A 12,582-nucleotide genomic window follows, 5' to 3' on the forward strand; every position below is an offset into this window, starting at 1 on the left:
ACTTGGTAGTGTTAAAACCCAATTTCTTTTTTTTTTTTTTAGCCAGGGTCTCACTCTCACCCAGGCTGGAGTGCAGTTGTACAAACACGGCTCATTGCAGCCTTGACTTCCTGGGCTCAAGCAATCCTCCAATCTTGAGTAGCTGGGACCACAAGCTCACACCACCACCATGCCCAGCTAATTTGTGTGTGTGTGTCTGTGTGTGTAAAGACAGAGTCTTGCCACATTGCCCAGCCTGGTCTGGAACTCTTAGACTCAAATGATCCTCCTGCCTCCACCTCCCAAAGCATTGGAATTATAGGCATGAGCCACCACACCTGGCCCCAATTTCTATACTGTTGCTTTGTTGTGCATAGATTGTCTTCCTAAGGTTACCTCATAGTCCAGGATGACTGCTAGAATACCAGCTATTACTTCCACATTTTAGGCAGTAAGAAGGAGGAAAAAAAGATTAAAAAAGGGCATCCTTTTTTTTTTTTTTGAGACAGAATCTCACTCTATCACCCAGGCTGGAGTGCAGTGGCACGATCACAGCTCACTTCAGCCTCAACCTCCCAGGCTCAAGCAATCTTCCCACCTCAGCCTCTCAAGTAGCTAGGACCACAGGCACACACCACTGCACCCAGCTAATTTTTAAATGTTTTGTGTGTGGAAACAAGATCTCCCTATGTTGCCCAGCATAAGCATCCCCTTTTTTATAGAAAGATCCCAGAAACTGGCAGGTGGGGGGATGACTCACACCTATCATTCCAGCATTTTGAGAGGCTGAGGAGGGTGGATCACCTGAGGTCAGAAGTTCAAGACCAGCTTGTCCAACATGGTGAAACCCTGTCTCTAGTAAAAATACAAAAATGAGCCAGGCATGTGCCTGTAGTCCTAGCTACTCAGGAGGCTGAGGCAGGAGAATTGCTTGACCTGGAAGACAACAAAACGAGACTCTGTCAGACAGAGAGAGAGAAAGAGAGAGAGAGAAGGGTTCCAGAGGAAGGGAAGGAAGGAAGGAAAGAAGGGAGGGAGGGAGGGAGGGAGGGGTTCCAGAGGAAGGAAGGAAGAAAGGAAGGGAGGGAGGGAGGGAAGGAGGGAAAGAGGGAAGGAAGGGAGGGAGGGAAGGAGGGAAGGAATGAAGGAACGGTTCCAGAGGAAGGAAGGAAAGGAAGGAAGGAAGGGAGGGAGGGAGGGAGGGTTCCAGAAACTTATACCATGGAAACTTTTATACCATATTTCTAGACCACATACCCTGTACTATATAGGATTTCTCCTTTTGTCTCATTGACCAGGACTTAGTCATATGGCTGCAAGGGAAGCTGGGAAACACGGTCTGTTCTCTAACTCACAGTGTGCGCGGCTAAGACATTGTTGTTCCTTTACTAAGGAAGAAGGGGAAAATGGATATTGGGAGATAACCAGTAGTGACTGCCACAGGTAGATATTATCACTGGCCTCATCCCACGGATGGGGTAAGGTGAAGAGACTTTCCTTGGGAGCCCAGAGGAGTACAGGATCTGATCCCAAGCCCTTTACCATCAGGCCACATGACACAGCACCTGTGAGTGAGGCTGAACAAGAGAAATAAGGTATGTCTTGTTACTTGCTTAACACCACAGATGAGGTTAATTGGCAAAGTAAAACAAATAGAAGCTGTAGAAAATACATTCTGAACATTCCTTACTGCCCATAGCCTGGTGCTGATGGATCAGACAGCCCCAAGGGCCCTGGCATCTATTTTAGGAAAAGGCTAAATATATTTAAGTATATTCGTGGGAAGGATACAGTACCACATGGTAACATTATTGATTTCTCTATTAGTCTTTATGGCAGAGTGAAAGTCATATGCCACTATTTTATAACATTAAAGATTGACCAATTATGTATGTTTTTCAGATAATAGCATGCTTCTTGAGTTAAACCATGAGAAAACAGAGTATGAAGTGGTACAGTTATCTCAGCCAGTGGTTCTTAGTCCCTCTTGGGCCATATATATTCCCTTTGGGATTCTTTGTTTGTTTGAGACAGACTCTCACTCTGTTGCCCAGGCTGGAGTGCAGTGGCACAATCTCGGCTCACTGCAACCTCCGCCTCCCGGGCTCAAGCAATTCTCCTGCCCCAGCCTCCCAAGCAGCTGGGATTACAGGCGTGCACCACCACACCTGGCTAAGTTTTTGTATTTTTTAGTAGAGATACGGTTTCGCCATGCTGGCCAGGCTGGTCTCAAACTCCTGACCTCATGACCGCCTACCTTGGCCTCCCAAAGTGCTGGGATTACAGGCATGAGCCACCGCTCCCGGCCTGGGATTCTTATAAATCCTCTGGGTGTGGTGGCTCATGCCTGTAATCCTAGCACTTTGGGAGACCAAGGTGGATAGATCATGAGGTCAGGAGTTCGAGACCAGTCTGGCCAACATAGTGAAACCCTGTCTCTACTAAAAATACAAAAAATTAGCCAGATGTGGTAGTGTGCACTTGTAATCCCAGCTACTTGGGAAGCTGAGGCAGGAGAATCGCGTGAACCCGGGAGGCAGAGGTTGCAGTGAGCCGAGATCGCACCATTACACTCCAGCCCGGGTGACAGTGAGAGACTCCATCTCAAAAAACACACACACACACACACAAAACAAAACAAAACAAAAAAAAAACCAAAAGTATAAACCCTCTCTCTAGAAAGACGGACATTTGTTTCTACTCACAAACTTTGGCCTATAATCTTAGGGAGCTCATGAACTGCCCTGAAGCCCATCTAATACATTAAATATTTCAGGAAAGCTTTTGGGAAATGTTCTAAAAAGCAAATCCAGTGCAAGGATAAATGAACAGTCCCATAGTTCCATAGTTCCTTACATACACATACACACATCAAGGTCACAGTGGGCATCACACCTCTCATCAACACGGAACCTTCCAGAACTTTATAATATAGAGCATTTTATAAAATACGAATGGTCTGAGCAATACATGCAGGACTGCAGCTTGTTTTTATTCATTCATTCAGCACTATATCCTGGGGATCTCTCCAAGTTGTCTTCCATTTGTCATAAGCATGATACATTCTTTTTTTTTTTTTTTTGGAGGCGGAGTCTCGCTCTATTGCCCAGGCTAGAGTGCAGTGGTGCGATCTCAGCTCACTGCAACCTCTACCTCCCGGGTAGAAGCGATCCTCCTGCCTCAGCCTCTCAAGCAGCTGGGATTACAGGCACCTGCCACCATGCCCGGTTAATTTTTTTGTATTTTTAGTACAGACGGGGAGGTTTCACTGTGTTAGCCAGGATGGCTTCTATCTCCTCACCTCATGGTCTGCCTCCCTTGGCCTCCCAAAGTGCTGGGATTACAGGCGTGAGCCACCGCTCCAGCCTCCATGATACATTCTTTTCACACTTCTCATCTGGTTGTTGTACTTCCGGAGAAAGAAAAATGAACCACAAAATATTCAGAAAGGGGCAAACAAGGAAATGGAGTATTTTTTAAAGATAGGTGAAATGAGTTCAGACTCTTCAGCATGTAGAATTGAGTGTAATCACAAGTCATAAAATCATGAAGGATAGGAATGAAAAGACTAGAAATTTCACTCTAAACCTTAACATGTAAAAACAAGAGAGCTGCTCTAAAAGCTCAGAATAAGTCACTTTAGAAACAATGAAAGGACTGGTTCACATGGTGGTTAAGAAAGGGAGGAAAGTGACAGAGGAGGAAAAAGCATGTCACAGACAGCAATGGGCTGGTTGTGGCAAGCTGTCTGGTTGGGACTCGTTTTTCCCCAGCTCATCCCATTATTCTCTGCAGACTTCTGCCTCACCCAGTGCTACCGTAAGGCAGGAAAAACTCAGAACCAGCAAAGCACCCACCTCAGAGGCTGCCAGGTAATGTCAGGGCAGTGCTGAAGCCCTTCTGGGATATGGAGGTGATACCAACACATGCAGGTGGGCATCTTGTTTATATTCACAATGGGAAGCCACTGTCAAATCTAATTGAACATTTTTTCATTTAGATTTGACGGATATTTCCTGAAGTCCTACTGTGTGCCAGCTGTGGCCGTGTTAGCTACCAGGAATATGAAGATGAATAAGGAGATCACAAGTGAAAACAGAAATGCCAAGATAAACTTGGCCCAGGTTCCCTTGGGAATTCTCAGGATCCTACCTGGTGCAGCAGATCACACCAGGGAGATGTTACTAGATCTTTGATGAGTGGAGCATCCACAGAGGAAGGAAGTGAGTGTTTGTTAATGACATCATTCCTCACTTATGTTGGCGAATATGAATATAGAAGAGATGGCTGGAGAGTTTATTCAAAGTTGGATATTTGGAGGAAGAGCATGCCTGATGTTCCTACCAAAAAAAATTAGACCCTATGGACCAAGATACATAATAAGATAGATGTAGATATGTAATGGGTTTCCTTTTTGTTTTTTTATTTTTTTGGGATCTGCTCTGGCTTACTTCCAAATTTTCCTGTCTTCTTGGGAGTAGGAGGAGGGATGTCAAATGATGGTTCAGCCAAAGAAACCCAGCTCTTCCTGATGAGGGAACTCTGAGTTGTATTCAAGGAAAACAAACACCAAAAACAGATAGCCAAAGGCCAATGGTCATGATTTGAAATTTGAGTGCCTTTTACTGTAACTGTTTTGCTCCAGTATTTCCATTACCAGTCCTTCGGTGAGGTCTTCAACTCTAGATCAGAGTTCCCCAACATTTTTGGCATCAGGGACTGGTTTTGTGGAAGACAATTTTTCCACAGATGGGCGGCAGGGGGATGGTGGGGGCACGGTGGTTTCAGGATGAAACTGTTCCATGTGAGATCATCTGGCATTAGATTTTCACAAGGAGCGTGCAACCTAGATCCATTGCATGAGCAGTTCACAATAGGTTTCCCAGTCCTATGAGAATCTAATGCCACCGCTGATCTGACGGGAGGTGGAGCTCAGGTGGTCATGCTCACTCGCCGAATTCCTAACAGGCCATGGACGAATACTGGTTTACTGGTTCACCAATGCTGGTTCACCTGTAAACTCAAGATGTTGACTAATTTGACCTCTTTAGTTTAGAGCTCTAAAAGGTGATGCTTGAACTCCACAGAAGAGATACTGAGTGCCTGGCACAGTCTTAGCACTTTGTGAAGTATCCTGTTCTAGTAATATTAAGGCAGGCTCTTAAATTTTGATTTATAAACTCTAGGCCTTGGGCTCTAGACAAAACAGGGCTCTAGAGGGTTTTTTTTTTTTTTTTTTTATGGCAAAAGCAATAAATTGCTGTAGTTTTCTAGATTGTAGACTTAATGTGGTTCTCCCAACTATCCATGTCTGGGGAAAGGGAGCTGATTGACACAAAGGGAGCAAACAGCATTAGCTTCAACATCCTTATTTGTAAATGAGGCAAACTTGTCACATCTTACAATGGGTCCTGCTTTTTTTTTTTTTTTCTTTTTCTTTACTTTTCTTTTTGGAAGTGGGAGTGGAGGTGAGTGGTCACTAAATTCAGGCCCAGTCATTAAGAGGTGGTCCCCTAGTAAAAATTTCCACGCTGGAGGTGGAAGGAATTGCTTGCTCATTTTTATTCTCTATCCTGTGGAAAGCCTTCCCTCCCACCCCTTGAGCCAGTGAGTCACTTCCTCTCTGCAAACCTCTAAAGCTTCCTTTCTTTCTCAGCCCAGACCTGGCCCTCTGGAGAGGATTTTGGAGTCCTGGGTAGGCAGGGCACCTCAGGCAGCAGGCAGCACACCTTGGATGTGAGCTGAATGGTTTTTGAAATTTCAGAGAAGCAGCCTCCACGCAGGAGAAAGTATATAAGTGTTCTGATAAATGTCAAGTGTTGGATTCTAGGTTCAGCATTTTTTCTTTTTACTTTAAACAACTCTAGGAAAGAAACACCCATAGACGGTACAGCAAGAGGGTTGCAGGTTTGTTTTATGACTCATGGAAATTTCTAAAATGATAAATATTGGCTCAGCAGTAGTCTGACATAAGACACACTCAACTGGAGCACTATGGTTACAAGAAACAAGAAGTGCATATTCGGTAAATAAAGTGTGGCTCCACTTCCAAAAGCTTTCAGAGAAAAAAGAGCAGCGCGCAAGGCCTGGATTCTTGAGTTTCCCTTCTTGAATGGTCATGTGTTTTTCCCAAGGCCAGAAACTTCCCTGAGATGACTGCAGTGTCTTCCCAGCCAGGAAGCCATTTTAAATGGTTTGGGTGCTATACTTTATTCAGTCCAGAGTCTTTTTGACTAATATAATGAAAAAATTTTACCCATCATAAAAATTAATGAGGTTGAAAAGATAAGTATTGTCTCCAAAAAAAAAAAAAAAGGAAAATAAATATTTTTTTTGCTGAGTAAAACTCCCCTATCTTTGTGTGTATAAGATGCTAGGCATCTTGGAGAGATGTAAGGAATCTGGAATATCAACTTTTCAGATGAAATTTAGAGAATTTGAGCCACAAATAATGGCTGCAGTCCTCCTGAGTCGAGTTTTTATTTCTTATGAAACAAACTCAGCATTACTTTAACTTCTCATCAGCTGACTTTAGTTTCTAAAGAAAATATAATAGACTAAAATTCATACCCAATGAAAAGGCCATTGTATCCACTTACTGACAGCTGGGAGTGAGCAGCTCGGATCTGCCTTTCAGCTGGGTTTTCCTGCATAACAGGTTTATTAACAGAGCAGCGTGACTCACAAGCAGTGTTCTTTAGAATCACCCCCCTCCCCCAACACATACACTGGCACCACGATAAACACTTGGTAAGGAGGATCTATCACAAAATAAACTGAGGAAAGACTCAGGCTACAATTCTATGCTTCAAATAAAACAGCAAAAGAGACTTTTACGCACATGAAGGTCCCAGGCAAGAGACCTGGAAGAAGGCACCAAATCTGAAAAGGTGATTCAGTAAGTCTGCTGGGTTGACCCTCCTGCAACCACTCATGGACATATAGACTTCCCTTGAGCCAGGAGGGCCCAGGACTGAGTTACTAGAATACGTTGTAGGGGACATAGAGGGGCAGAGAAAGCTAAAGCCATTCTGTAAACTTCTGCAGAGAAGACCCCTTGAGGTAGGGGAGAGATGAGGTGCCCCACATGGTCTGCAACCCAGTGCAGGTGGGAAAGGATATGCAATGAGGTGCTGCATCCAAAGGCCCTTTGACCCAGCTGCTGGGAAACGTATCTCAAATTTCTCCAAAGAGAAACTGCGAGGGCCAGATTATTCAGAGAGATTGATGTGGAACCTGGTATCAATGCTGCAGAAACAGACTTCTCCTTTGCACGGCCTGGCCCTCTGTATTTGCCCTCCATTTGCTTTTCCACTCATCTTATATTAATCAGCATTGCAACAGGAGGGAGCTCTCCCCCCAGCGAGGCAGTGGCAGGAGTGTCTCTGCAGGTAGCCAAGGTGATGCTGGCAGCCAGGGAGGCAGCAGTTGGGATAGCTCTGGCAAGAGCACCTCGCTGGCTGCCAGGGAGAGAGCCTGGGCCCTGGGCCAGGACACGGATGAGCCTGGATCATTCTGCTGGTTGAGCCAAACACCATTAAAAATAATTTCAGAATGGAAACCACGTTGGTGCATTTTTTCTGGCTACTAAAAAATACAGATTTATCAGAGGAAAAAATGCTGAAAATATCTAAGAAAGAAAATAAATGTTCCCTATTAATTTTCCTGCCACATATTTATATAATAATAAAGAGGTCATTTAAAAATTTAATTACGTAAATTATCTTGGAATGTCTTCTTATTAAAAAAAAAACTCTGTGTAGAAAAATGTCACCTTCACTCCCCTGCAATTCTTTCCCTCCTCACCAAATTTAAGCTCTACTATTGGTTTAAAGTGTACAGAACAAAGTCTGTCCTTCCAGGTTTTGCTTGTTTACACACACATGCTAGATAGATAGATCAATAGATATTAATAGATAGTTTTGTGTTCTTGTGATTTTTTTTTTTTTTAATTTTTTCTTTCTGGAGACAGGCTCTCACTCTGTCACCCAAGCTGGAGTGCAGTGGTGTGATCATAACACTGCATCCTCAAACTCCTAGGTTCAAGAGATTCTCCCACCTCAGCCTTCCAAGTAGCTGGGACTATAGGCACACACTGCCATGCCCAGCTAACTTTCGCATTTTTTTTGTAGAGTCTTGCTGTGTTGCCCAGGCTAGTCTCAAACTCCTGGGTTCAAGCAGTCCTCCCGCCTCGGCCTCCCGAAGTGCTGGGATTACAGGCGTGAACCTCTGCACCCCGCTGATTATTGCATTTTAAATTTTGCTTAAGAAAGCCTTTCTACCACCAAGATTTCATTTGGGATTAGTTTTATATATTGTGAGATACTTAGCTTTACTTTTTCTCAAAAAGTATCCATTTTCCCCAAAACTTTTTGTCTAACTAGCCTATCCTTTCCCATGGGTATAAAATGTCATTTTTGCCATCTGTTCCATTCCCATGTAGAAAGGACCAACATGGGTCTATTGCTTGCTCTATTCTTTCCACTGATTTCTTCATTCTTATACAAATATCACCTTTCTCATTACTCTGGCTTTATTGTATATTTTAAACATTTGATGGGCCCTTGTTCTTCTTGTAAAAATTGTCCTTAGTTATCCTTATACATGTTCTCTTTCATATGAATTTTGCAATCTTCTTGTGAAGTTCTATTTAAAAATCTTGGTGGTATTTGATTGGTATTGCACTGTTTTCAATCATCAATTTGTGGGAATCCATTATCTTTACGATATTGATTCTTTTCACCTGTGAACATGACATGTTTCTGTAATTATTGTTGTTTTGTTTGTTTATTTTATTTTACTTTACTTTTGAGACAGAGTTCTGTCTCATCTGTTGCCCAGGCTGGAGTGCAGTGGCACCATCTCAGCTCACTGCAACCTCTGCCTCCCAGGTTCAAGGGATTCTCATGCCTCAGCCTCCCAAGTAGCTGGGATTACTGGGGTGGGCCACCATGCCTGGCTAATTTTTCTATTTTTAGTAGAGACAGGGCTTCACAATGTTGGTCAGGCTGGTCTCCAACTCCTGACCTCAGGTGATCTGCCCGCCTCGGCCTCCTACAGTGCTGCGATTACAGGCATGAACCACCATGACTGACCATGTTTTTGTTAATTGTTTAGGCATTCCTTTGTGACTCTCAGTAAAACTTTGTACTGTGTTTTTTTTTGTTTGTTTTTGTTTTTGTTTTTTTTAGACAGTATCTCACTCTGTCACCCAGGCTGGAGCACAACGGCATGAACACAGTTCACTGCAGCCTCGAGTGATCCTCCTGCCACAGCCTCTCATGTAGCTGGGACCACAGGCATGCACCACCATGCCTGGCTAATTTGTTTTTGTCTTGTTTTTCTAAGACCAGCCGAGCCGGCGCAAAAGAACCAGCAAGTAGGCAAAGGTCAGGCGCAAAACTGCACGTTTATTTTGGTAACCTAAGGTGTGCGGGAGAAGTCTGTCGGCCTCCGGCAAAGGAGGCCGGCAGAGTCCCCCCGCGGTGGGGCTCTCGGACAGACTTCCCACAGTCCCGACATCCCGACAGGAGTGGGGCTGCAAGAAGGCCGCTGGGGCTGTGAGAAGGCTGCGTGGCTCAATGGCGGAGAGCGGCTTTTCTAGGAGTGGGAGGGCAATAGGTGGGGCATGGGCGTGTCAGGGGCGTTCCGCAGGTGCGACCAGGTAAATCTTGGTCTCTTCAGATTGACGTCACCTGGCGCATGCTCAGTTGGTCTGCACCTTCCTGGGCGCCGGCTGCCTTTTCGCGCGCGCGGGAAGAGTTGGGGGTGGGGGATGAAGAACCCAGAAGTGCACCATCTTGCCTCGGTTCGTCCAAACAGTTTTATTTTTTGTAGAGACAGGGTCTCACTTTGTTGTTGCCCAGGCTGGTTCCGAACTCCTGGGCTAATGTGATTCTCCCACCTCAGCCTCCCAAAGTGCTGGGATTACAGGCATGAGCCACTGCACCTGGTCTGCTTTTCTTCATGTAGAGTCTATGCATAGCTTAACTGGATTATTTCAAGGTATTTTGTGATTTTAATTACTTGTATTTTGTAATTCATTGTTGTTTATTAAAGATAAACATATGATTTTCATTAGTCTTATAACCAGTCATCTTACTGAGCCCTCATTAATTCTAATACTTATCCACTTAATGTTCTTAGACGTTTTGAGAATGAGATATATAGAGTTCTATTTCTTTGTTTCTAATTTTTATAACTAATTTCTAATTCTTGTCATTGCATGGGTTAGGTTTGGAAGCCTAATGCTGACTGGTGGTCATCCTTATCTTGTTCCTGACTTTAGCGGAAAAGCTTCTAATTGTCTTGTTTTTCTAAGACCAGCCGAGCGGGCGCAAAAGAACCAGCGGGTAGGCAAGTGTAACAGCAAAACTGCTGGTTTATTTTGGTAACCTAAGGTGTGCGGGAGAAGTCTGTCGGCCTCTGGCGAAGGAGGCCGGCAGAGTCCTCCCGTGGGGCTCTCGGACGGACCTCCCACAGTCCCGACATCCCGACAGGACTGGGGCTGTAAGAGGGCCGCGTGGCTCAATGGCGGTGAGCGGCTTTTCTAGGAGTGGGAGGGCAATAGGTGGGGCATAGGCGTGTCAGGGGCGTTCCACAGGTGCGACCAGGTAAATCTTGGTCTCTTCGGATTGACGTCACCTGGCGCATGCCCAGTTGGTCTGCACCCTCCCTGGGCGCCGGCTGCATTTTCGGGCGCGCGAAGAGTTGGGGGTGGGGGGGGATCAAGAACCCGGAAGTGCACCATCTTGCCTCGGTTCATCCAAACAGTCCAACCTTTTATTGATAATAGTGATAAAGGGGCGCCGTGGTCTGTCTGGCTACTTCCTGCTGTTAAGGGGCGTCGTTAAGGTCAGGGCCCATGGTTGGTATTTGGACGCACGGATGAAAAATAAAATAAGGCACAGTATTAGTATAGGAATGAGGAATGGAAGCATTTGTTGGAATATGGGCAAAACCCAGAAGGATAGTCCTGGCAAGGTTGGGGAGTATGAGATAGTTAAGAAAATTTAGTAAGTTTGAGGCGAGTGGGGGAAAGCCAAACTGATTTCCACTGATTGCTTTCGGTAGGGGCCCTTTTTAGCTGGGAATGAGGAACGACTGCGCAAAGTAATTGTTGGCCAGGCAGCAATTAAGGGGTGGAGTTTTTCGTGGAGTGGATGGCTTTCCACTTACTCCTACTACAGAGATATTGGATGGAAGGCTAGGTCCAGAGAAGGACGGCAAAACAGAATAGGTAGCCTCGCTGTTGATTAAAAAATTAATTGTCTTACCCGCTACCAGGAGAGTTACCCATGGCTCGGCGAGGGTGATGGGGGTCCCCGAGTCTCGGTACCTTCAGTTGTCATCGTCCAGATGTAGGAGCTGGAAGGAGCTCCCAGGATCCTGGGAAAGGGGGTCACGTAGAGGCGCGGCACCTGTTCTCAGGGTGGGGCAATCAGACTTCCAGTTTCCTCCCTGCTGGCAAGCAGGGCAGGGGGTTGCTGGTGGACGAGGGTTAGGACATTCACTGGCCTAATGTCCCGATGCCTTGCACTTATAGCAAGGCTGCGTTGGGACTCGGGGACCTTGCGGACACCTGTTGGCATAGTGTCCTGCCTTGCCACACTTATAGCAGGCAGGCTCCTTTTGTAGCTTTGGAGTCTGAGGGGTGTGTGCTCTCTGGTCTGGGGTTACGACTGGGCTGTAAAGCCGCTGCTAGGAGCTGTAACTTCTGTTCAAGGCGAGCCTGCCATCTCCTCTCTGGAGTTATAGACCTTAAAGGCTAATTTAACCAGGTCTTGTATTGGTGTCTGAGGACCATCCTCTACCTTTTGAAGTTTTTTTATGAATGTCAGGAGCTGATTGGGAAATGAAATAAGACGCCAAAATGGTGGCCCCTGTGGGGGAGGCTGGATCTAACCGGGTATACTGGGTTAGAACCTCAGTCAGTTTAGGGTAGAGGTTAGGATAACCTGGAGGTCATGCCAAGTTAAGTCATAGGCCTGACAAAGGTGTCTAAATTCCTTTATGTATATGGTAGGATTAGCTGAGAAATCACCTAAACGCTTCTCAATTTTGGAAAGATCGGCCAATGAAAAAGGGACATGTACTCTGACTACCCCCTCCGCCCCAGCCACCTCTCGCAAAGGTGCTAACACTGTAGGAGGGTGTGGGCAGAGATAGGGGACTCAAGACAGCCAGTTGGGGGCCCCGAAGGAGGCATGGGACCGAGTGGATTACTAGTAGGTAAGGAAGAGGAAGGAGGAGTCCGGATGGGGGGAGGAGGAGGAGTCTGGGCAGGAAGGGAGGGGGTGGGGAGAGCGGGGAGAGAGGGAGTATAGGGACGAGAGCCTAAGGCCCAAAAGCCTTGTATGTAAATTTCGGACCACTTGCCTAGCCGCTGGCAGAAATTGCTGAGGTCAATCACGCCACAGTGGAAAGGAAAATTAACCGCTTCCTCCTAAGGTCTTGTTCAAGCTGTGAGGTTTTTAAATTGGCTAGGAGGCACCCTAAGGGGGTGCTCTTTGGAAATTTGGACTGGGGGTTTCCCATTTGTTTCCTCTTTACCGACACACAATGGACACAATGGAAATGGAAGTGGATCTCTGCCTGGCTTCA

General features: G+C 45.7%; 1 protein-coding gene across 1 annotated transcript in view; it reads left to right on the forward strand.

The window, feature by feature from the left end:
- Nucleotides 1–5,626: 5,626 nt before the first annotated feature.
- Nucleotides 5,627–12,582, forward strand: part of BFSP1 (beaded filament structural protein 1) — a 71,179-nt gene continuing 64,223 nt past the window's right edge. Inside the window, exon 1 of the mRNA XM_023217962.3 lies at nucleotides 5,627–5,768. Coding sequence (XP_023073730.2) covers nucleotides 5,725–5,768 — 44 coding nt within the window. The 5' untranslated portion in view covers nucleotides 5,627–5,724. The remainder of the gene's footprint in view (nucleotides 5,769–12,582) is intronic.

This window comes from Piliocolobus tephrosceles, chromosome 20 (assembly GCF_002776525.5).
Source record: "Piliocolobus tephrosceles isolate RC106 chromosome 20, ASM277652v3, whole genome shotgun sequence".
Classification (NCBI taxonomy): Eukaryota; Metazoa; Chordata; class Mammalia; order Primates; family Cercopithecidae; genus Piliocolobus; species Piliocolobus tephrosceles.